Raw genomic sequence first — 23,068 nt, 5'->3', positions numbered from 1 at the left:
TCTTACAAATACTTCTGGGCTCCGATCCTCCAAAGATTCTTGCCTATTAATTAATGTCTTGGAATAACAGGATCTTTCTTTGTCTGGGTTTGGTGACTTGGGAGGAAAAGTCTGAACTCCAGTCTCGTGGTATAATGGTCCATCTCACTGACTTCCCTTCTTTGGAAAGGGATTTTTTTTCTTCTGAGCAGGTTGTCAAGTAGTGGGGATGCTTGATAAATGGCTCTTAAAAGTGAACTTAGTTGCCCACCAAAATGTATTCTGGCAAAGAATGAGCAGTGAAATTAATGGACTTGCTTCCAAATGAGCTCTCTGTGAACACTTGTCTCATTTCCAGCAACTTCTTGAATTATAGGTATGCAGTGTGGGGCCAATCAGGTGGTTTAGTGGAAAGAATCCACCTTCCAGTTCCAGCTCCACCACTCACTCCCACAGCATGATCTCGTATGAGATTCTTCCCCATTCCAAATCTCATTTTATGCTTCTATAAAATAGAGCAGTTAAATTTTGGCTAACTCGGTCTCAGAAACCACATTTTCTCTTCCCTCCATATGAAAACAATAATGTTCACCTCACTGAGCCACATGAGATGATGTTTGTGGAACTTTGTGACCCATAAGAATTTCGTTCACTGTTATTGATTATTGTTATCCACACCTTCAAGCCATGGATCTGTCACAGCCGATGTCTGAACCTGCAACAAAATGTCTTACATACTAAAGACACTTTGGAAAGTTTATGCATTCAGCCCATGGTTATGCTTATAACATCAACTAGGATTCTTTTTATTTTTGACATGAAGATTCCTCATTTTATATTGCCTATCATTAAAGCTGGATCTGCTCATACTTCCCATGGCAGGGACTAGGATGTCTGCAATGTGTCTGCACATTTGGGTCAAGTTCTCAGGAGGGGCCAAAATCTATCTTCAGTCACAAAATGGAGCACTGTGGACAAATATACTCATAAATTTCCTGGGATCCTGGCCTTTTTCTACATATTGTATAGATTTTCATCCTGGCATACTGTATAATAGACATTCCAAGGAGAGTTTGAAGATGGGAAGCCACATATAACTCCCTCTGTTCCTCCAATTTCTGGCACAGTAGGGCTGAAGAGGGAAAGACAGAGGGGAGAACTCACAGTGGCATCACTGACCTCTCCTCCAATAGCAGCAGTTCAGCTCTGCCCCAAGCTTGGATTTCCCACTTTGCAAAATCAAAGCTATATGCTTAACCACACCTACCCTCCCTAGAAGAGAGTTTACTGTCTATAAGCTGTTATTCAAGCATGTCCCCTGAAGGGGCTAAAGTTTCATCCTCAATCCAAGTAATTTATCAAACAATTTCTTCCAGTACCACATCATATACTCCATGAAAGAAATTACAGTAACTTCAAAAGGGCCATACTTTTACAATCATTACAAATTGGAATTCCAGTCCTTTCATTTTTCAAGCCGAGATAATAAATGATAACCACACCAAAGGGTTAAGCATTAAGTGAGACAACTCGTGGTCTGGGCTGGGCACCTTAGGACTTATTTTCTATGGCTATATGGGTAACCTCACCATGTACCAACTTAAACATGCTACTTGTCTTGGCTGACTAAGTACAGGTTTTTATTGAGCATTTTGCATTCAGCTCCATTCCTGTGAAAAGTTACCTCCCAATCCCACAAGCTCAGGCTGGGCTGAGTTTCAGGCTTTATCTACATCAGCCACAGAGACAGAGAATGTCAGAGACCCAGAGCTTTTCAATCCAACCCATTTGCACCATGTTCTGAGTTATAAGTAACAGAAATTAAACTCAACCCAGCTTAAACAATAAACAGAATTTATTAGCTCATGTAACAAAAAAAGTCCAGAGGTAAGGCCAATCTCAAGCAAGGCTCGATCCCCTACCTAACAATTTCACCAAGGACTTGATTTCTTCCTGCCTCTTGACTCTCCCTTCAGTGGTGTCAGCTTCACGCTGGGTGATTCTTGGTCATGACCCCAAGGCCCAAGGTGGTCACCATCAAGACCCAGGAATACTACTACCTTTTTCACATTCAACAGGAAAATTAAAAGAACTTCTACCCAGCATTCCCAAAAGTTTTGAAATTCCCTCCGGCTGCATTGTCTTAACTCACAAGATCATCATACCTAACCCAGTCACCATAGCTGGAAAGATGGAAGGTGTCATTGGCTAGTCCAGGATATGTATTCTACCCCTGGAGAGGCTCTAGCAGGTCACGTGAATCCCCAAACAGAAATGGGGGACTGCTGGGAATGGAAATGGGGGAATGAACGTCGATGCAACCAGTGGGACCTACCACTTCCCCCATTTTATGGATGGGAAACTGAGATTGGAGATGGGAAAAGCCTTGTCCAAGATGGCAGGTTAGAGCTGGGACCACAACCTGGCCCTTCAGTCTGATGACTCTACATTATTTCCACTCCACTTTACCCTCACCTTGTTCAGACCAACTCACCCAATATTGAGTGGTGATAAATAGGATGTCAGACCAATCAATCTCTCCCTAAAGTGAGATGAACCCCTTTGGAGTCACCACGTTTCAGATACCTCCAATGAGTTTCTCAACAAGTCAGCAGAAAACAAGCCAGTGTCCCAAGAATTCTTGCAGCCACAAGATCAACCTCAGCACTTTTCTTCTCTTGGGGCCCCCTAAGAACCAAGTGGATATTGCTATTTTTAAGGGGGAAAAATGCATTCTGATATGCAAACATTATCACATATTCATGCACTCAAAATCTAATTTTAGCTGCAAGAGACCTCATTATAAGATGTTCACATAATTAAGCAGCTTCCTTCCTAGGGTTTGGAAGCCCGTCTATTCTTCTCCCTCATTTACACATCACTTGGATTATCAGAATGTGTTTTAGTTTTTTAAAATTACATATTTTGGTTTTTCCAAATTGATCCACAACAGGAGATGAAATCCATAAAAATTATATGTTTTAACACAGGTCTCTGTAACTATGCAGCCTTGCCATTAAAGTTGGAATCTGCAGACAGTCAGGGTTTCGCTGTTTTGTTCTAACTGGTTCCTGATGGATTTGCCACACTTCTGCCCTACCTATAGTTGAGCTTTTATTCCTTGGCTGGTTGGGAGAGTATCCTCTACTGAGAAGCTAAGAACTGTAGATTAGACCTAACTTGGAGAAAAACAAATGGACTTTCCTGCAAGCCCAGACTGATCCCTGTTCCTGTTTCTGATGAGATCTCCTACATAGGAAGACTGGGGATGAAGGCTGTGAGGATCACCAGTAGCTGACATGGCCTTTGCTCTTCCTTGCTCATCCCACATCCGAGATCACCCGCCAAGCACCAGGTGCCTTGCCATATGGAGTGACTCAACATAAACTGGATGGACCCTGACCCCATCAATCTACTTGCCTGCATTCTTCACTAAGGTGCAGAATCATCTACAAGGCCACAGGAGCAGGTGACACTCTACCTGGAGGGAGATGACATCTCTGGGCACCTGGCAGCAGTGAATGTACCAACCCAACTACCAGGAAAAGCCTGCTGCTGTTGCTGTCACCAGATCCTAGCTCCAGTCCTGGGCAGTCCTCTCTCACACTTTGCCCTTCCCAGCCTCCATGGCTTCTGAGTGTTCTCCCCTATGGATCATCTAAATGGCCTGGGATAGTGAGGGCCAGAGCGGGAGTAGGCCAGCTTCTCTATTCTCCACTGGCCCGCTCCACACCTCCTATCTCTTTCGAGGATCTAGGTTTGCTCTGAGATGCAGGTCTGCCCTGACTTCCCCTTCCAAGGCAGTGTGGAAACTTCTGAAGGGGTCTCAAGTCCTCCTAACACTAGGGAAAAACAGTCCCATTAGGGGCCTTCACAGATTGGATGCTGAAGCTATGCACATGATCAAAGACCTTGGTGTTTCTAGTTTTGAGCCAAACTGAGTTGATGCTATGGGAGGGTCTTCACATTAGTGTGGGTTTGGGGGAATCCCAGGAAGGACTTGGAAGCCACCAGGAGCACAGATGCCTAAATCCACCCCCTGGCCAGGCTGAAGGTGGAAGAAGCTTCTATCTGAGAAAGGGCAGCTCTCTGGGGCCTTCCACCCCTTACCTGTGCTCACAAGGGGGCTCTGGGTTCCCCATCATCTGGCTAGGAGCAGAGGGTCAGGACCTCTCAATGTCCAGCTCTCACAAATTCCTCATCCTGCCTTCTCCTCCCAATGCAGCTCGGCTCAGGTTAAGGGGCAGTCTTCCTGACAGCTGGCCCAGGGCAGGACCATGGGGCCTGGCCAGGGTTACCCTAGGCCTGGAGAAGCCACTGAGAGGTTGCCTGAGTCCAGGCCCACCCACCTTCCCCACCTTCGTGGGGGCCAGTGTGCAACCAGATCTCCACAATCCTCCCTGCATCTTAGCCACCTTGAGTACTGCTGCCAGGTTGCACCCCTACCCTCCATTCTTGAACCTCCTGGCCTCTACAGCCTCACTTGAGAGCCTAGGATGCTTAGCATACATTGACCCCCATCCTAGGCTGGCAGGGCCTGACCTAGAGGTCAGGCTGAGTACTAACTAGCTCTCATGACCCCCGTGTGGGACCCCAGAGAGAGCAGGGTCCCACCTATGGGTGGGGCACCAGTCCCAGTGATCCCCAGGACACAGCCCTTACAATCTCCCCATGCCAACTCCCAAGACCCATCCTGCTGGTGTACAGGTCCCCAGGGGTCCTGGGTTCCCCAGGAACTTCAGGTCCTGCCCTCTTCCTCATGCCCTCACTCTTACACCTTGCTTCTGGGGCATGACTTGAATCTCCAGTTTCCCTGGGGATAGCTGGAGGAAGAAGCCAGGCAAGGAAGCCCCATGCCCCGGGGTATTGAAGTAGGGTGGGTTGAAGGGGGTAGTGGGCAGTGCACAGACTTAATGTGGCTGGTCCTGAGGTCAGTGTCTGCATTGGCTTGGGAGGGGTGGGGGGCAGTTCTCAACTCTGCCCATGGTGCTGCCAGCCCAGCCACAGAAAAAAGAGAGGCAAGGCTGCAGAGTTTGTGGTGCCTGGTCACACCACACACACGTTTATGGGATGTCAGACACAAGGCCAGGGCCGCACAGCCCAGCAGCAGCAGTCTTTGTGCCCACCGCCATCCCAACGGTCCTCACTGCTCAGAGCATAAACGCCCAGCCCGCCCAGCATCCTGGAGACAAACACCCTGACGAGCAAGTCTATTTCAGGGCTAGACACAGGAAACCCAGGGCCTCGTAGAGCCCAGGGAGTGCATGTGCATCTATGTGAGAGAGACAACAAGTCAGGTTCCAGGAGCACACAGCCTGGCGTCTGTGCATGGCTGAGTTTGCATCTGGGAGTGCCTGGCACACCCCACGTGCGTGGCTTTGCTACATCAAGATGGGGCTGTGAGCATGGAGTGGTGTTTGAGTGTGTCTGAGGAGGAGTGGGTGTGTGGCCAGGTGTGTGTGTCCATTTGTGTTCACCTTGTGATGTGTGTCTGTTGTGTCCAGGTCTCCTTGTGCAGGAGGCAGCACCAGGGTGGGTCCCCCACCAACCGTTGGTCCCGGCGAGGCCACGGGCCTGGGCATCGGTGTGGGCTGCGCAGCCCCGTGGTGAGATTGCATCACTCAGCAGGGGCGGCGACGTGGGCTGGGCCTATCATCTGGGCACATACTCCCTGGGGAGCCCGGTCCAGTTGTGGTCGCGCAGGGCCTGGTCCACCGTCCGGATGTAGCCGTTGATCAAGTCCTTCATCTCCGGAGTGAAGGGCTCAGGGTCGTGGGAGCGCCGGCCGTGCCGCCGGAAGCTGCCCTCCTTGTTGTTCTCCACGCAGAGCAGCCGCTCCTCGCTCACGGACACGTTGAGGAAGGCCACCATCTCCCGCAGCGTGGGCACCAGGCTGCGCCGCAGCTCCTCGTAATGCACCACCAGCAGCCGCTTCCCGTACTTGAGCCAGTCCAGGACGTGCGAGGACCACCATGAGGCGTAGCTGTTGACGAAGTCCGGCCACTCTAGGGTGAGGACAGAGGAGACGCGGAGTCAGGGGCTGGCCCTGCCAGGGCTGCCGGTCCCGAGGGGCTGCTCAGGAGGGGGAAGCGGGCAGCGTTTTCCACTGCCCACTGCCTAGGGGGTCAACCTGGCATTCCCCATGGAGGAGGACCCTTTGGTGGCCGAGCAGTGTGTGTGGTGGGTGGGGGCAGCTCTGGGCATCCCGGTGAGATGAAGATGCTGTGCGGGCTCCGTTTGCCATCCCGGGTCCTCCTGCAAAGCTAAGTCAATGTGGTACCTGATGGGCGCATGTGTGTCTTGTGATTTGATTGCCAGTTTGAACCTGTGAAACTGCTGGGCAGTAGGACATATGGTGAAACCACAGACGGGTTAGCCTCAGACTTTTGCAGATAATCTACTTTGTGTGCTTTCTTTTCCAGAAAATTAAGAAATTAATTTATTTGGAGGGGTGTGCAGGGTACAAACCAACATCAGAAAACATCCCAATAAAGTTTCCATAAATGGGCTATTAACACACCTCAAATGCCGTGTGAAGGGTTCACTTTCTCTAATCTTCACAGGGCCTATCCTTGTTTTATTATGATGAGAAAACTGAGGCTCAGAACACAAGGTAAGTAGCTTTCCCAGGGTTATAGGGCTCATAAGAGACAGAGGAGGCATCAGAGATCAGCCTGCCTGACTGTGGGGGCTGTCCAGGGAGGGGATGATGGGGGAAGCGGAAGACTACAGGCCGCCCACTGGCTGATCCAGTAACAAGTAGACAGAAGCACAAGCCTGCCTGGCCCCATATGACTTCTCTCACCCCACTCTGCCTGGACACTGCTTTGTTTCTGACAGACTTCATTTCACATCACTTACCACTCAGACTCTATTCATCACCACCCAAACACTCAGCTGTGCATGAGTCAAGGGCAGAGACCATGACCCCATTAGCCTGGGCTCCTGGTACCTTCCCCCATGCCTGGCACCCAGTAGAACGCCAGCAGGTGTGGGTCAGAGGACTGACCCCACGAATAAAGCTGCAGTGGGGAACAGGCCAATGTGACCCCGAATCAGACACTCCCGATGTTGTGACTCAGATGCTTGTATGCCCCCAAAATGCACAAAGAGTCCTGACCCACCATATGATGCTATTACAGATAAGGTCTTTGGGAGGTAATGAGAGTCAGATGCTGTCATGAGGGTGAAGCCCTTGTGGTGGAATTAGCACCTTTATCAGAAGAGACACCAGATAGCTTTTGGAGACACATGAGGGCAGAGTGAGAAGGCAGCTGTCTCCAAGCCTGGAAACAGTCCTTTCCCAGGAATGGAATTAGCTGGCACTTTCATCTTGGACTTCCCAGCCTCTAAGACCATGAGAAATAAATGTCTGTGGCTTTGGTACCACCCCCTTGCCCCACCCCTCAGTTTTGTGGTGTTTTGTTATTGCAGCCCCAGCTGACTAAAATACTGGGTTTGAGTCCCAGCTCTGCTGCCCACCACCAAGGCCAAGACTCAACCATGTTCTCTGGGCTCATCTGGAAAGCAGGGCTGATGTGATTCCCCCATCAGACACTGAAGAGTCGGTGAGAGGCAGCTTAGGAGGGAATTAACATGCTGAGGTCTGAGCAGAGACAGGGCAGGCACATCATCTCACTGCTCCCTGGATGCCCCATGAGGTGCAGGTCTCAAGTCTCATTCTATGAAGGAGGAACCTGGTGCCAAAGACAGAGGAGGGTGCAAAGCAGGCACATGTGCAGCCCATGTGCTCTTCCCCCAGCCCTGCATGAGCTCCCCGTGAGGCACAGGTCTCATTTTATAAAGGAGGAACCTGGTGCTGAACACAGAGGAGGGTGCAAAGCAGGTCCAGGTGCTCTTGTCCCAGCCCTGCATGAGCTCCCGGGCAGAAGCAGAGATGGAAAGGCGTTGTGTATTACCCTACTACACACTCATGGAGGCAGAGAAGATTCTTGGTAATCAAGCTGGTATCTAAGAAAAATGTCTCAACATGTGGACCTCAGCAGGCATGGAGGGCAAGGGGAGGAGGTGAGCTCAAGCCCAGGCGCAGCAGTACTAAGTCCATAGCAGGATTGGGTTTGAGTGCCTACCTGTGTCTACCGATCCTGCATCCCTATGGGCATCCTGCCTGTACTGACGAGTCCCCCACCCCCACTGCAAGGTCCCTGATTACCTTTGCTCTTCCAGTTGCGGTCAGCGGCATATCCCAGGTGTCCCGCACATTTCCTGTTGAATTCAGCCACTAGGGACCGGTATGGGTTCCGGATCAGCAGGATGGCTGAATCAAACATCTCAATCTCCCTCCGGCCACTCTCATGGGTTTTGACACAGATGGTACGTCGGCTCCGCCAGTGATCCTTTTCGCCCTTGAACCCTGCAGGGAAAAATGAGAGGGTCTCTGCGAAGGATAGTGTCCATGGGGCCCCCTACCACAGCAGCAGACAGGTTGGGGGAAAGCTGGCATCAGGGGCATAAGAGGGGCCCCGTGGAAGGCACAGCAGAGGGCACTGAGAGGACCTATGGATGGCGACAGGAACGGATTCCACAGGAGTGACCCTGTCCAAGGGAAAGGGACACCAGGAGTTGTCTAACAGTCGTCTAGCAGTGGGGAAACATGACATCTGCAAGAGAAATGAGATGAGGCATGCCCTGAAGACTCCCAGGAGTCAGGAGGCAGAGGACCTGTCATTGCATATGCATGTATATGTTTTGGGCATTTTCATAGAGATAATTTTACATAAGCATCACAAACAACCTTTGATTTAACCACAGCTTCAAACATAGCTGAAGGAAGAGACTGAGGCACAGAGTGAGTGCGGGACTTGTCCAAGATCACACAGCTCCACGGAAACAGCACCAGGGCTCTCTCCACATGCCTTTGTGTGTCCCTGTGAGGCCCCCAGCTTCCTTCTACCTCCCCACAGTAGGGGCAGGATCCCGACTTTCAGGTGTATTGGCTGTGAACAGGTGTAGATCCACCTTCTGACCTGACGCCATGATCTTACAACAGGGCCGAGCCTTGCCCCAGAGCAGGCCTGGTCAAGGCCTCATCTGCAGAGTTTGAGCCTGGCCCTGAGGACCCAGGGCCCAGTGTCTATGAATGGAGACTTGTTCCCATTGATCAGCCTATCTGGGGCCCTCTCTTTCCTTGGTCCCTTGCTTTGCTACTGGTCACTCAGAACCTGAGTGACTACTGGCTGAGAAGGTCAGACTCTGCCCATCCATCCAGAGTCACACATTTATCATTGAAGGTTACTGTGTGCTCACTGTGTTAGACTTTATGTTGGGGACAAAAGGTTCCGACTCAGACCTTGTCTTTAAGCTTATGTTCTAGTAGAGGAAACAGCCGAAGTACAGGGTATAGGGGCTTATGGAAACAAAGAGCAGGGGTTCCAAATTGTGGGATGTCCTAAGGCTTCCTGGGAAGAGGCCTCCTGAACCTAGTCTCCTGACCACACCCAGTGTAGCCCATGTACCCAGCTCTGGGACATATTCCATTAAGTGCTCCTGTGCTTATCTTGGGCTCTTGGAAACAAAGTGAGTCCCCCCACCAGCCCCTCTGCAGGAATGGCTGGAAAGCATTTGTGTCTGCAGTGAGCACCAAGGGATTCTTTGATGCCTGGAAAATGCAAGTCTCTTTTGAATCTGGAAGTCCTGGTTTATCCACTGAAACTCAACAAGCTTCAAACTCATCTCTGCCATGGGCCAAACACCAAAAGGCCTCACTTTGATTCATTCTATCAAAAAGCTGGAAAAAGCTATGAAAGGAAGAGTGAAACTGGAATGAATAAACTTGAGATCTAGTCTTTAACAACCCTGAGACCCAGCGTGCCTTCCATACTACCTTGGCCTCTTCCAACATCAGCTATTCTGCCTTGCAGCTCAGACAACATTTGACCTGCCACAATAGACTTGGTGGTTGGGCATTGGAGACCTTGTGAATGTGTGTGTGTGTGTGTGTGTGTGTGTGTGTGTGTGTGTGTACACTCTGTCAGTGCTCTGGGGCCACTGGCTATATCTAATGGTCCTGTAAGGCTCAAAGATGTGCGTGAGGTATCTCTAAAGCATTTCTGAGGCAGTGTCAACTCGACCTTTATAGTTGGCAATTCCAGTCATTGGGCTATTTACCATATGTAGACCAAAACAACCAGCTGCTTGAATAAGGTAAGAGCCTTGGAGATGAACAAGGTGGGTAACTGCAGCCTGGGCTCAGTGATTCCCAGGGGACTAAGCCAGAGTAGACAGGGCCATGTGCTCATGTGGCCACTTCCTCCCTCACCTGAAGATGCCCGTAACGCTCAAGGCTCCCAGGGAGGATGAGGCTGGGTTACATGGACAACCTTAGTTTTTCCCAGACCGAGATTTTTATGAGTGATTCCAGAACCCAATGCCAAGCTCAAGAAGTTTCTGTTTCTCGAGGATGTTACTGACATTATCAACTGTCCTAAAGCAAACTCTGATTAAGAAATCCAGAGAAAATGGGCCAGGTATGGTGGCTCATGCCTGTAATCCCAGCACTCTGGGAGGGTGAGACAGGTGGATCACTTGAGGTCGGGAGTTCAAGACCAGCCTGGCCAACATGATGAAATCCCATCTCTACTAAAATACAAAAATTAGCTGGGCGTGGTGGTGGGTGCCTGTAATCGCAGCTCCTGGGGAGGCTGAGGCAGGAGAATCACTTGAACCCGAGAGGTAGTGGTTGCAGTGAGCCGAAATCGTGCCACTGCACTCCAGCCTAGGTGACAGAGTGAGACTCTATCTTAAAAAAAAAAGAAAGAAAGAAAGAAAAAGAAATCCAGAGAAAATGTTGCAACCCTTGACAACAGAAATACATTTTGCCAAATTTGATGCCGCTGGACTTGTCTGAGGTTTTTCATTCTTGAAACACAGACTTCAGCCATTTAACTTAATTTCCCTTATTCCTACAAGGGAAAGATTATAAATCAAAACTCTTAAAAATTTTTGGACATTTTTTATTATATTTTGATGAACTATTTCGTGCCTCAAGAAAGGAATGAGGAGATTATCAGTTTCACCCCTAATTATTGAGGGTTCTAAAAATTAAGGAAACTTCAAGAAATGTTTATAGAGAAGAAATTCAAGCTACTAGTCTTTTCCTTTGAAACCAGAATAGGCACGATCTCATGAAATTCCACTCTAAGTGGGGTCCTAGGGCTGTTTTCATTAGGATCACCTGGGAGCTTGTTAGAAATGAAAATTCCCAGGCCCCACCTCAGACCACCTAAATTAGATTGTCAGGGGTGTGGGTCAGGAATCCAAGTTTTAAAAAGTCTTCCAGGTGATTCTCTTTTTTTATTTAAAAATATTTTTATTAAAAAAGAATGAGTTCATGTCCTTTGCAGGGACATGGATGAAGCTGGAAGCCATCATTCTCAGCAAACTAACACAGGAACAGAAAACCAAACACCGCATGTTCTCACTCATAAGCGGGAGTTGAACAATGAGAGCACATGGACACAGGGAGGGGAACATCACACACCAGGGACTGTTGGGAGGTGAGGGCCAAGGAGAGGGACAGCATTAGGACGAATACCTAATGTATGCAGGGCTTAAAACCTAGATGACAGGTTGATAGGTGCAGCAAACCACCATGGCACATGCATACCTACGTAACAAACCTGCACATTCAGCACATTGTATACCAGAACTTAAAGTAAAATAAAATAAAAATAAATATTTTTACTATTATTTTAAACTGACACATGATGAATGTACATCTTCTTTATGGGTGCAATGTGATATTTCAATGCATGTATACAATGTTTAATAATGAAATCAAAGTAATTGGAATATCCATCACCTCAAACATTTATCATGTCTTCGTGCTGGAAACATTCAAAATCCTCTCGTACTTGAAAACATACAATAAATTATATATATATATATATATATATACACATACATACATACTGTGGTCACCCTACAATGCTAGAAACAACTAGAACTTTTCCTCATATCTAGCTGTAATTTTGTCCTCATTAACCAGCCTCTCCCTATCCTGCCCTCCCTCTTACTTTCCCAGCTTCTAGTGATCACTATTCTACTCTCTACATCTGTGAGACCAACGTTTTAAGCTTTGACATGTGAATGAGAACATGTGGTATTTATCTTTCCGTGCTTGGCTTATTTCACTTAGCATAATGTCCCTTAGGCTCACACCATGTTGCTGTGAATTACAGCATTTAATTCTTTTTTTATGGCTAACTAGCCATTGTGTATATGTAACACGTTTTAAAAATTCACCTATTGATGGGCACTAAAGTTGATTCCATATCTTGGTTATTGTGAATGGTGCTGCAATAATCATGAGAGTACAGATACCTCTTCAATATACTCATTCCTTTTGCCTTGAGCATATACCCAGCAGTGGGATTGCTGGATCGTATGGTAATTTTTTTTTTTTTTTTTTTTTTTTTGAGGAGCCTCCATACTGTTTTCCATAACGGCTGTACTACTTTACATCCCCACCAACGGCATATGAGTTCCCTTTTCAGCTGGGCATAGTGGCTCACACCTGTAATCCCAGCACTTTAGGAGGCCAAGGCAGGTGGATCACGAGGTCAGGAGTTCTAGACCAGCCTGGCCAACATGGTGAAACTTTGTCTCTACTAAAGCTACAAAAAATTAGCTGGGTGTGATGGTGCACGCCTGTAATCCCAGCTACTTGAGAAGCTGAGGCTAGAGAATATCTGGAACACATGAGGTGGAGGTTGCAGTGAGCCCAGATCCCACCGCACTCCAGCCTGAATGACAGGGTGAGACTCCATCTCAAAAAAAAAAAAAAAAAAAAAAAGAATTCCCGTTTCTTCACATCTAAACCAGCACTTGTTATTTTTTGTCTTTTTCATAGTAGCCATCCTAACTTGGGTGAGATGATATCTCACTGTGGTTTTGATTTGCATTTCCCTGATAATTAGTGATATTGAGCATTTCTTCATATACTTGTTGACCATTTGTATGTCTTCTTTTGATAAATGTCTATTCATATCACCCGTCAATTTTTAAATCAGATTATTTTGGTTTTTTTGTTATTGAGTTCCTTATAAATTCTTGTTATTAATCCCTTGTTGGGATTAGGGGCGGTGGCTCACGCCTGTAATCCCAGGACTTTGGGAAGCCGAGGTGGGTGGATCACGAGGTCAAGAGATCGAGACCATCCTGACCAATATGGTGAAACACCATCTCTACTAAAAATACAAAAAATTAGCTGGGTGTGGTGGTGGGCACCTGTAATCCTAGCTACTCTGAAGGCTGGTGCAGAAGAATCACTTGAACCCAGGAGGCAGAAGTTGCAGTGAGCCAAGATCATGACACTGTACTCCAGCCTGGCAACAGAAGGAGACTCAGTCTAAATAAATAAACAAACAAACAGATAAATAAATAAATAAATAAATAAATCCCTTCCTGTTGGATGAGTAGTTTGTAGACATTTTCTCCCATTCTGCAGGCTGTCTCTTCACTTTGTTGATTGTTTCCTTTGTTGTGCAGAAGTTTGACATAATCCCATCTGTCTATTTTTGCTTTTGTTGTCTGTGCTTTTGAGGTCCTATCTCAAAAGCAAAAAAAATCTTTGCCCAGACCAACGTTGTGAAACATTTCTCCTGTTCTCTTCTAGTAGTTTCATAGATTTGGGTCTTAGATTTAAGTCTTCAGTTTGAATTGACTTTTTTTTTTTTTTATACAGAGTCTCACTCTGTTGTCCAGGCTGGAGTGCAATGTATAATCTCGGCTCACTGCAACCTCTGGTTTCCAGTTGATTCTCTTGCCTCAGCCTTCTGAATAGTTGGGATTACAGGCGCCTTCCACAATGCCCAGCTAATTTTTGTATTTTTAGTAGAGATGAGGTTTCACCAAGTTGGCCAGGCTGGTCTCTAACTTCTGACCTTATGATCCACCGGCCTCGGCCTCCCAAAGTGCTGGGATTACAGGTGTGAGCCATCATGCCCAGCCCTATTTTGAGTTGATTTTTGTATAAAAAGAGAGATGGGGATATAGCTTCAATCTTCTGCATATGGTTATCCAGTCTTCCCAACACCATTTATTGAAGAGCTTGTCCTTTCCCAAGTGTATGTTCTTGGCATCTTTGTCAAAAATGACTTGGCTATAAATGCATGGATTTATTTCTGGGTTCTCTATTTTGTTCTATTGGTCTATGTGTCTGTTTTTATAGCAGTACCATGCTGTTTTTTTGTTACGAAAGCTCTGTAACACATTTTGAAGTCAGTAGTATGATACCTCCTGCTTTGTTCTTTTTGCTCAGAATTGCCTTGGCTATTCAGGGTCTTTTGTGGCTCTATATAAATTTTAGTAAAATTTTTTTTCTGGTTCTGCTAAGAATGTCATTGATATTTTAATGGGGATTGTATTGGATCTGTAGATTGCTTTTGGTAGTATGGTCATTTTCCCAGTATTAAGTATTCTAATCCATAAATATGGGGTATTTTTCTATTTTTTGTGTATCCTCTTCAATTTCATAAGTGTTTTATAGTTTTCTTTGCAGAAGTCTTTCATCTCTTTTATTAAATTTATTGCTAGGTATTTTTTCATTGCTATTATATATGATATTGCTTTCTTGGTTTTTCAGTTTGGTATTGATATATGGAAATGCCGCTAATTTTTGCATGTTAACTTTGTATCCTGTAACTTTACTGAATTCATTTATCGGTTCTAAGGGTTTCTTGGTGATACCTTCAGGCATTTCTATTATGTAAGATCATGCCATCTGCAAACAGAAACAAGTTGACTTCCTCCTTTCCAATTTGGATGCCCTTTGCTTCTTTTTCTTGCCTCATTGCTGAATAGGACTTCTGTTACCAGGTTGAACAGACATGGAGAGAGTGGGCATCCTTGTCTTGCTTCAGTTCTTAGAGAGAAGGGTTTCAATCCTTTCTTCATTTAGTATGATACTAGCTGTGGGTTTGTCACATGTGGCCTTCATTGTGTTGAGGGACATTCCCTCTATACCTAATTTGTTGATTGTTTTGTCATAAAAGGATGCTGAATTTTATCATTTATGTCTGCTCTGATCTTCCTCATGTCCTTCCCTCTATTACCTTTGGGTTTGGCTTGTTCTTGCTTTTCTAGTTCCTTGAGGTACATCATTAGGTTACTTATTTGAAATCTTTCTCCTATTTTCATATAGGCATTTATTGCTATAAAATTCCCTCTCAGAACTTCTTTTGCTGTATCTCATAGGTCTTGGTACGAAATTAAAAACACAGTTGAGAGTTTTGAATAGACTAGATCATTAATTTCATTCATTAAAAATCAATTTTAATTATTCAGCTAACATATTAGTTTGGTTTTTATGATATCTAATTCTATCGAATTTCTCATTCAGATCATAAAATGTTTTCCTAATTTCATTGAATTGTCTATTTGTATTCTCTTGTATCAGACTGAGTTTCCTTAAAATCATTATTTTAAATTATTTTTCAGGTATTTCACACATTTCCTTTTCTTTGGGGTCTGTTACTGGAGAACAATTGTGTTCTCTTGGAGATGTCATGTTTCCTTGCTCTTTCATGTTTGTGTGCCTGCATTTGTATCTGCACATCTGGTGGAACCGTCACCTCTTCCAATTTTATGGAGTAGCTTTCATAGGAAAATGCTTTTTCCAGTAGATGTATTCTATAGTATGGGCTGGGTAGCATGCTTAGGTTTTGGTTCTGGGTGGGAGCAGTAGTGTAGTCTCAGCGTTAATTTCTTTGGCTGTAATCAATATCAGTGGTGTCTGTAAGTGCCTCAGTGGCCTAGATTGTTTGTGGATACAATGGTGTAACTTTGCTGTGGATGGGGACCACCAGGCAGGCTGGTCTTCAGTCCCTGAAGGGTGAGTGTGACACACAGTGGCTCTACCTACAGGTGATTCTTACGTACATTCAAGTTTGAGATGCACAGCTCTACTGCTCTGAGAAGCTTGGCTGGCAAGGTGACAGTCTGACCACTGGGAGCTGCCTTCCATCCTCCCCTGTAGCTCTGACTTACCTTTGTTGTAGAGGATTCCATCAAAGTAGTAGCTCCCGGTATAGAAGCCAGTGGCGTGCTCAATAAGGTGTCGTGCCCATGTGTTCCCAGCTCCTGGGAAGCTTGACAAAGCCACAAATACTTTGGATTTGTTAGGCAAGAACCTCCTGTCTGTACACCGAGTGTCTGAAAGTCCAAAAGTCATCATGGGGTTACTCATTTCCATTATGACTCACCAGTTCACCACTAAACTCCCTTAGAGGGACTGATGATCCAAGACTCACATTTAACAGATGCCAAAACCAAGATTCTAAGCATGAAAGAGATCTTTCAACTCTACCTTAGCTGCACAGGTCTGTGGCTAGTCAGAGAAAGCCCCGTGATGAGGCCTCCAAGACAGCAGTGCAGGAGTGGGATGGGAATCAGATACCTTATGGACCCTCAACTCTAATTCTGTCTCCATGGCCAAACTCTTGCTCCCGACACAGCACAGATAATTCCAGATTCTACCAGGGGAAGTGGGTGGGGATTGAGGTTAGGCTGAGTAAAGTAACACACCCAGGTACTGCCAACAATAAACCAGAGCCAGACTAATGACAGGCAAGTAATTCTTTGTGCCTCGTCCCTAGGGCTGCAATAAGGAGCACATGAAATCACCAGGGGGAAGCCCCAAAACCTCCAGGGCTGTGCTGGGTCACAGTAGGCACTTGATAAAGGTGGTAAGATCCCTCTTCACCTGCTCTTCCCTTCATCAGTTCCTAAAGTCAACATGGGCAGACCTGATGCTCACACAAGGAGGATTCCCAGGTCCTGGAGGCACTGGTGGCCCCTGCAGCTCCGGGGATCCTATTCTTCCCATGCCTCCCAATCCTACCACCTTTCTGTTGCTATCCGTCTGAGATCTGCCCCTCTCTGCTCATCCTCTTACCACTGTCATCCCCAGAGAGACTTAGATAAAGGGTCCAATGTTGTTTGTTTGTCTGTTTGTTTGAGATGGAGTCTTGCTCTGCTGGCCAGGCTGGAGTGTAGTGGTGCGATTTTGGCTCACTGCAACCCCTGCCTCCTGGGTTCAAGCAATTCTCCTGTCACAGCTTCCTGAGTAGCTGGGACTACAGGTGCCCACCACCATGCCTGGCTCATTTTTTTTTTTTGTATTTTTAGTAGAGATGGGGTTTCATCATGTTTGCCAGTATGGTCCCAATCTCCTGATCTTGTGATCCACCTGCCGCAGCCTCCCAAAGTGCTGGGATTACAGGAGTGAGCCAGGGCGCCTGGCCAGTCTAGTGTTTTTTAAAGTGAGTACAGGATTCAGCCTCTGTTGAGGGTGGAAGGCTTACCCTCCACATTATTTCCACCACCCACCAAGATGCCCAGACCTTTACACAGACACCTTTCATACCTCATGACTGCATGCTTCACTATGACTGGCACCTCCAAACCCTGGAAGCTCTCCCCAACCCCCAGACCAAATGCCACCATTGGGGATGCAGAACTCACCTTGTACAGGTGTTTGGTAGACCTCACAGTATTCTGCCAGCCTCTGTGCCTCAGGGTCCTGGCCACACAGTGAGCTGTCCATGGCATCATGCAGGTCGAACTGGGGGGTAGGGTAACCACAGTAGCATTCCAAGCCCCTGATAATGGCCAAGGGGAACTCCTGCCAGGGAAAGATAAGAAGAGAAGCACATTGAGTAAATTTGAGGGTCTTGCTTCCTAGAGCTCAGGAATGGGATGAACATGAATGATGTGCTGCCAGCTGCATAGAATCCACAGGGATGACCACCATCCTTCCACCACTATGCTTTGTTGAGACAAAGCTCAACAAGACATGAGCTTCAAGTAGCTCAAGTCACCCTTGTTCTTGTAAGCACAGCCCTACTTGTGGTCACTTGGCAGGTCAACATTATGAGCAGCAATATGACTGAGGGGTGAGTGACGGGCAGAAAGCAGGGGGCAGAGTCTGGAACCATGCTTTTGAAATTACAAGGCAATTTTCAGGAGTGCCAGGGATAGAAAAGGCACTCTGGGCAGCGGCATCCACATGAATGGAGGTCTGCATGGGACAGATCGAGACAGATCAGCGGCCCCAGGGCAGCCCCGGGGCTCACTATGTTAGCCAGGCTGGTCTCAATCTCGTGATCTCATGATCCACCTGTCTCAGCCTCCCAGAGTGCTGGGATTACAGGAGTGAGCCACCGCGCCCAGCCCCACTAGCCCTTTTCATCTCTTCTCTCTCTGCACCCTACAGTCGGGAGATGCGAGGACTCTAGGAGCGAGGAGAAATGAGAGAGTTACCTGTGAGTGTGTGTGCCAGGGAGGGAGGCAGAGGGCAGAGAAAACTTCTCACTGCTAGGGGAAACGCTGCACAAACCTTTTTATTTTTTTGCCACAGCAAAAAATCTCGTAAATAAATAAGGAAAAGAAAATCAATAGCATTTTTTTTGAGCACGGCTGGGTAAAGCTGAGGATTTTGGCACTCATAAAAGACAACAGACTGTGTCCCATGCAAGTGAAGATGACAGAGCGCCCAGGGCATTGGCGGGAGGTTGGGTATCTTTGGAGGCAGTCAGGGGAAATGCTGCCGGATGTTGCCCCAGACTGACTGTCAGGAAGCACAGATCACATACTCTCCTAGGTGCCAAGTAGCCCCCAGGAAAGTCTCTCCCTACTCACCTCGTCATTCTTTAAGCTGAGGTGGCCACTACACTGTGTGAGCGCACGACAGACCATCCAGCCTCACTGTTATCTCCAACTAGACCCATCCTCACGGGCGCCTACACCACTCTTCCATGGAAAGCGAGAGCTGGGGCCTGACCCTCAATCACAACACAGCTGGCTTTTCCAGAAGCAAGTTTCCCCAGTGATGCGAATACGTGAAGAGCCACTCCAGGAACTGCCACCTCCGGCCTCTACAGCTTTATCTTTGTCTATCACAAAACCCTCATCCTGCCTCATCCAGCCTCATCACTCACCAACACCTTCATCACAGGGTGCAGCAAAAACAAGCAGCCTGGGTGTCCGCAGCACACGGCAATCTATGTCTCAGGCACCTCTGTCCATGCTTGCTGCTATGGGCTGAACTATGTCCTCCAAATTCATATGCTGAAGTCCTAACCCCAGGGCCTTAGAATGTGACCTTATTTGGATGTAGGGTCTTTTTTTTTTTTTCTTTTCTTTTTGAGACAGAGTCTTAATCTCTCCCAGGCTGGAGTCCAGTGGCACGATCTGGGCTCACAGCAACCTCTGCCTCCCCAGTTCAAGCAATTCTCCTCCCTTAGCCTCCCAAGTAGCTGGAACCACAGGCACACACCACCATGTCTGGCTAATTTTTGTATTTTCAGCAGAGAAAGGGTTTTACCATGTCGGCCAAGCTGGTCTCGAACTCCTGACCTCAGGTGATCCACCCGCCTCAGCCTCCCAAAGTGCTGGGATTACAGAGATAATTAAGTTCAAATGAGGCCATCAGAGTAGGCCCTAATTCAGTAGGGCAAGAGTCTTTACAAGAAGAGGAGGTTAGGACACAGCCAACACACACAGACCAAGAGACAACCATGCAAGGTCACAGTGAGAAGGCTGCCGTCTGCATGCCAAGGGGAGAGGCCTTGGAAGAAACCAACCCTGCTGAGACTTTGATCTCAGACTTTCAGTTTCCAGACTCAGAAAATAAACGTCTGTTGTTTAGACTGCCCAGTCTGTGGTTACTCTGTCATAGCAGCCAAGCTGGTGAACGCAGTGGCTTCCTTGCTGTTCCCTGACTACTCCACCCATGATCCCACCTTAGTACCTTTGCATTTGCTGTTCCCGCTGCTGGGAATGCCCTTCCCCCAGATACCCTTATAGTTGTCTCCCTCACTTTCTTCAAGTCGCCTTCTCTGTGGGGCCTTCCCTGGCCATCCCCTTTTTAAGTTGTAAATTCCTCCCACCATCACAATCACACCCTATTATTCCCTCACCATGCTTTCCAGTTGTGCGTAATAACCTATCTGATGACATGCTCTGATCTCAGGTGTACCATTCAGTCAAGACGTGCAGCACATCCACGAAACCAGAGGCCCCTCTCCACATTCCCAGTCATCCTTCCCTCCCCAAAGCAACCACTTTTCAGATTTCTATCACCACAGATTAGTTTTATCTATGCTAGAATCACCCAGCACATATTTTTGTATGCCTGGCTTCTTTCATTCAGAAGAATATCTGTCAAATCCATCCATGTTATTATCTGTATCTGTGGATCACTCCTTTTCATTGCTGTGTAATATTTCGCCCATGGATGCCTGGTATGTTGATTCATCCAACACTTGTGGATGGACGTCTGGGCTGTTCCCAGTTTGTAGCTATTGTGAATAATGCTTCTCTGAACATTTTTGTGCAAGACTTTTTGTCCATGAATGTTTGCATTTCACATGGGCAAACACCTATGATTCCTACTTCATTATTCTCCATGGCATAGGTCACCATACAGCATACCATACACTTTACTTATGTAGCTGGTTTGTCGTCTGTCTCTGTCCACAAGAACATAAGTAGGGTTGTCGTGTTTTTTGTGTGCTTTGTTGTATTCTCAGAATGTAGAAAAGTGCCTTGCATAGGGCAGATGCTCAATAAATGTTTAATGAATCAATGAAAGAATGAATGAGTGAATGAATGAATGAATAAATATCCTTTCCAAATCCCAACTGCACCACAAGCTGCTGGAAACTAACTTGGGTCTGATTTTTCTGCTGGATATCATTGGGTCATCTCACCACGAGCATGAGGGAGAAGAAAGCCCACTATCTCTGAGCAAATCCTTCCCACATCAGAAAGTCTAGAGGGCAGGGGGGCTCTGCTTTCCTGAGATTCCTGTTCAGAGGGAAAAACATCACCAGCATACTCAAGGCATGCTGGCTCTGTCTTCCTCCCCAGCAGTAACAGCACAGATGACGTTGATGCCTCACAATCTCATATCCCAGGGCTGGAGAATGGGCTGCCCCCAGCAGTGACCCGAACATTTTTGATTCCTTGAGTGGATTAAACTGTCAAGTTTCCGGGTGTTTGCAGAGCGGCGGGAGAGCTGCAGACAGTAATGTGGTTTTATTTACAACATCACCGCTTCAGCAACATCACTGAATTCTGAAAACACAGAATAATTTTCAGCCCCTTGGGGATTCCCAGGGCGTGATTTCCATAAAAATTAAATATTGATGAATCTTATCTCTCTGCCAACTTCCCTGCCCCCGCCACCCTATCCTATGCTTCAATGAGAGAGAGAGAGAGAGAGAGGAGAGAGAGAGAGAGAGAGAGAGAGAGAGAGAGAGAGAGAGAGTGTGTGTGTGCTTCAGTGAGAGAAAGAAGAGGAAAAATGGATCCAAGAATACAAGGCAGAAAAAGAAAGTGAGAAGATAGATTTGGGAGTGTTTCAATCAGACAGGTGGGGGGTTAAAGAAAGAGCTGGCTCAGCCTGTGTCTGGGGGCAGAAAGGATACACATCTTCATCCTGATCTTGCATCTACAGCCTGAGCCTGGTCTGGTCTGTACCCAGGGCTGGTGCTGGGCTGGGCTGAGGTATGGGTGGGCATTCAGCCTATAGCTGGGTCATAACTCAGCAAGGGCAGGGCTCTGGGGCTGACGGGGATCCACATGTGGAGGTTTGGTCCGTGGCCGCTGGGTCAAGGTGTAAACATTCCTCCAGGTAAGGCCCAAGGCCCCAAGCAAGACCCCTCTAACAAACCAGCCCCTCTCGGTATCATCTCTTCCATCTTCATTCCCTCTTGAACACTTTTCTCAGGATCTCCAGGATTACACAGAATGACAGAGATTGCAGAAATCACAGAAGGGGAAACTGAGGCTCAGAGGTAGGCTGTGAACAGCCCAAGATGTCCAGCCTGCCAGGTGAGTGGGAAAAGGAGCCAGCCTTCTGGACTCTGAGTGCAGGGCCCTGTCACATCAACACAGCTCAACTCCCGGGAGGCAAACACATGAACCCACTGGATTTCCAGTGAAATATGCAAACCAGTGGGGAGGTTAGCTCTGCCGGTCTCTTGCCTCCAGAGCAGTTCCCTTACTCCAGAGGCAGATCTGGATATTCAAGGTACAAAAAGGAAAGAAAATGCCCACAAAGGCGACTTCAGGGACTGGGGACAAAGGGGTCAGGCTTTTGCTTTCAGGCACATGCCAGGTTGCCTGAAAACTTTTCCTTTATAACAGAAAAGTCTCTTATGTGGTGGGAGACAGAGCAAGAGATGGGGCGGGGGAGTGGGTGCCAGGCTCTTATAAACAACCAGCTCTCCATGAACTAAGAGCAAGAACTCCCTCATTCATAACTAATAAGCCATTCATAAGGCATCCTTACCTACGATCTAACCCCTCCCACCAGGCCCCAACTCCACCAGGCCCCACCTCCTCCACCTCTTTCCTTTTATAAAAGGAAAGAAGATGCCCACAGAGGTGACTTCAGAGATTAGGGACAAATGGGGCAGACTTTTGCTTTCAGGCATATGCCAGGTTGTCTGAAAACTTCTCAGGCATATGCCAGGTTGATGGAAAACTTGCAGAACCATGAGCCAAATAAACCTCTTTTCTTTATGAAGTAACCACAGTGATGCTGTAACTGAGAATGGGGACTTGTGATTTGGAGAGGCAGATGCAGGGAGCAGAAACAACCCAAAGCTTGTCATCAGGAACTGCGAGCTTTGAATAGCATTCGTGGAGCTGCTCACGGTGAACAACTGGGCATCTCTGAGCCTTGGCTTCATCACCCGTAAAAGGGGCAGTTTAATGACAAGGGCTCTTATGTAGTTTGGATGTTTGTCCCCTCCAAATCTCATATTGAAATGTTACCCCCAATGTTGGGGTGGGGTCTGGTGGGAGGGGTTAGATCATAGGATGGATGCCTTATGAATGGCTTAGCACCATTCCCTTCGTAATGAATGAGGGAGTTCAGTGAGAGCTGGTTGTTTATGAGAGCCTGGTACCTCCTCCCCACCTCTAGCTCTGTCTCTTATCATGAGACATGCTGGCTCCCCCTTCACCTTCTACCATGACTGGAAGCTTCCTGAGGCCTCACCGGAAGCAGATGCTGGTGCCATACTTATACAACTTGCAGAACCATGAGACAAATAAA

General features: G+C 47.2%; 1 protein-coding gene across 4 annotated transcripts in view; it reads right to left on the bottom strand.

The window, feature by feature from the left end:
• Nucleotides 1-1,816: 1,816 nt before the first annotated feature.
• WSCD1 (WSC domain containing 1) overlaps nt 1,817-23,068 on the bottom strand; it is a 54,180-nt gene continuing 32,928 nt past the window's right edge. For all 4 annotated transcript variants that reach the window (XM_074388527.1, XM_039476727.2, XM_074388526.1 and 1 more), the window contains exons 6-9: nt 17,464-17,623; nt 15,988-16,152; nt 8,153-8,353; nt 1,817-5,984 (exon numbers count right to left, since the gene is read on the bottom strand). In XM_074388527.1, coding sequence (XP_074244628.1) covers nt 5,632-5,984; nt 8,153-8,353; nt 15,988-16,152; nt 17,464-17,623 — 879 coding nt within the window. In that variant the 3' untranslated portion in view covers nt 1,817-5,631. The remainder of the gene's footprint in view (nt 5,985-8,152; nt 8,354-15,987; nt 16,153-17,463; nt 17,624-23,068) is intronic.

This window comes from Saimiri boliviensis, chromosome 17 (assembly GCF_048565385.1).
Source record: "Saimiri boliviensis isolate mSaiBol1 chromosome 17, mSaiBol1.pri, whole genome shotgun sequence".
Lineage (NCBI taxonomy): Eukaryota > Metazoa > Chordata > Mammalia > Primates > Cebidae > Saimiri > Saimiri boliviensis.
The sequence above is the reverse complement of the archived record's forward strand: the minus strand, read 5'-3'. Positions and strand labels throughout refer to the sequence as shown.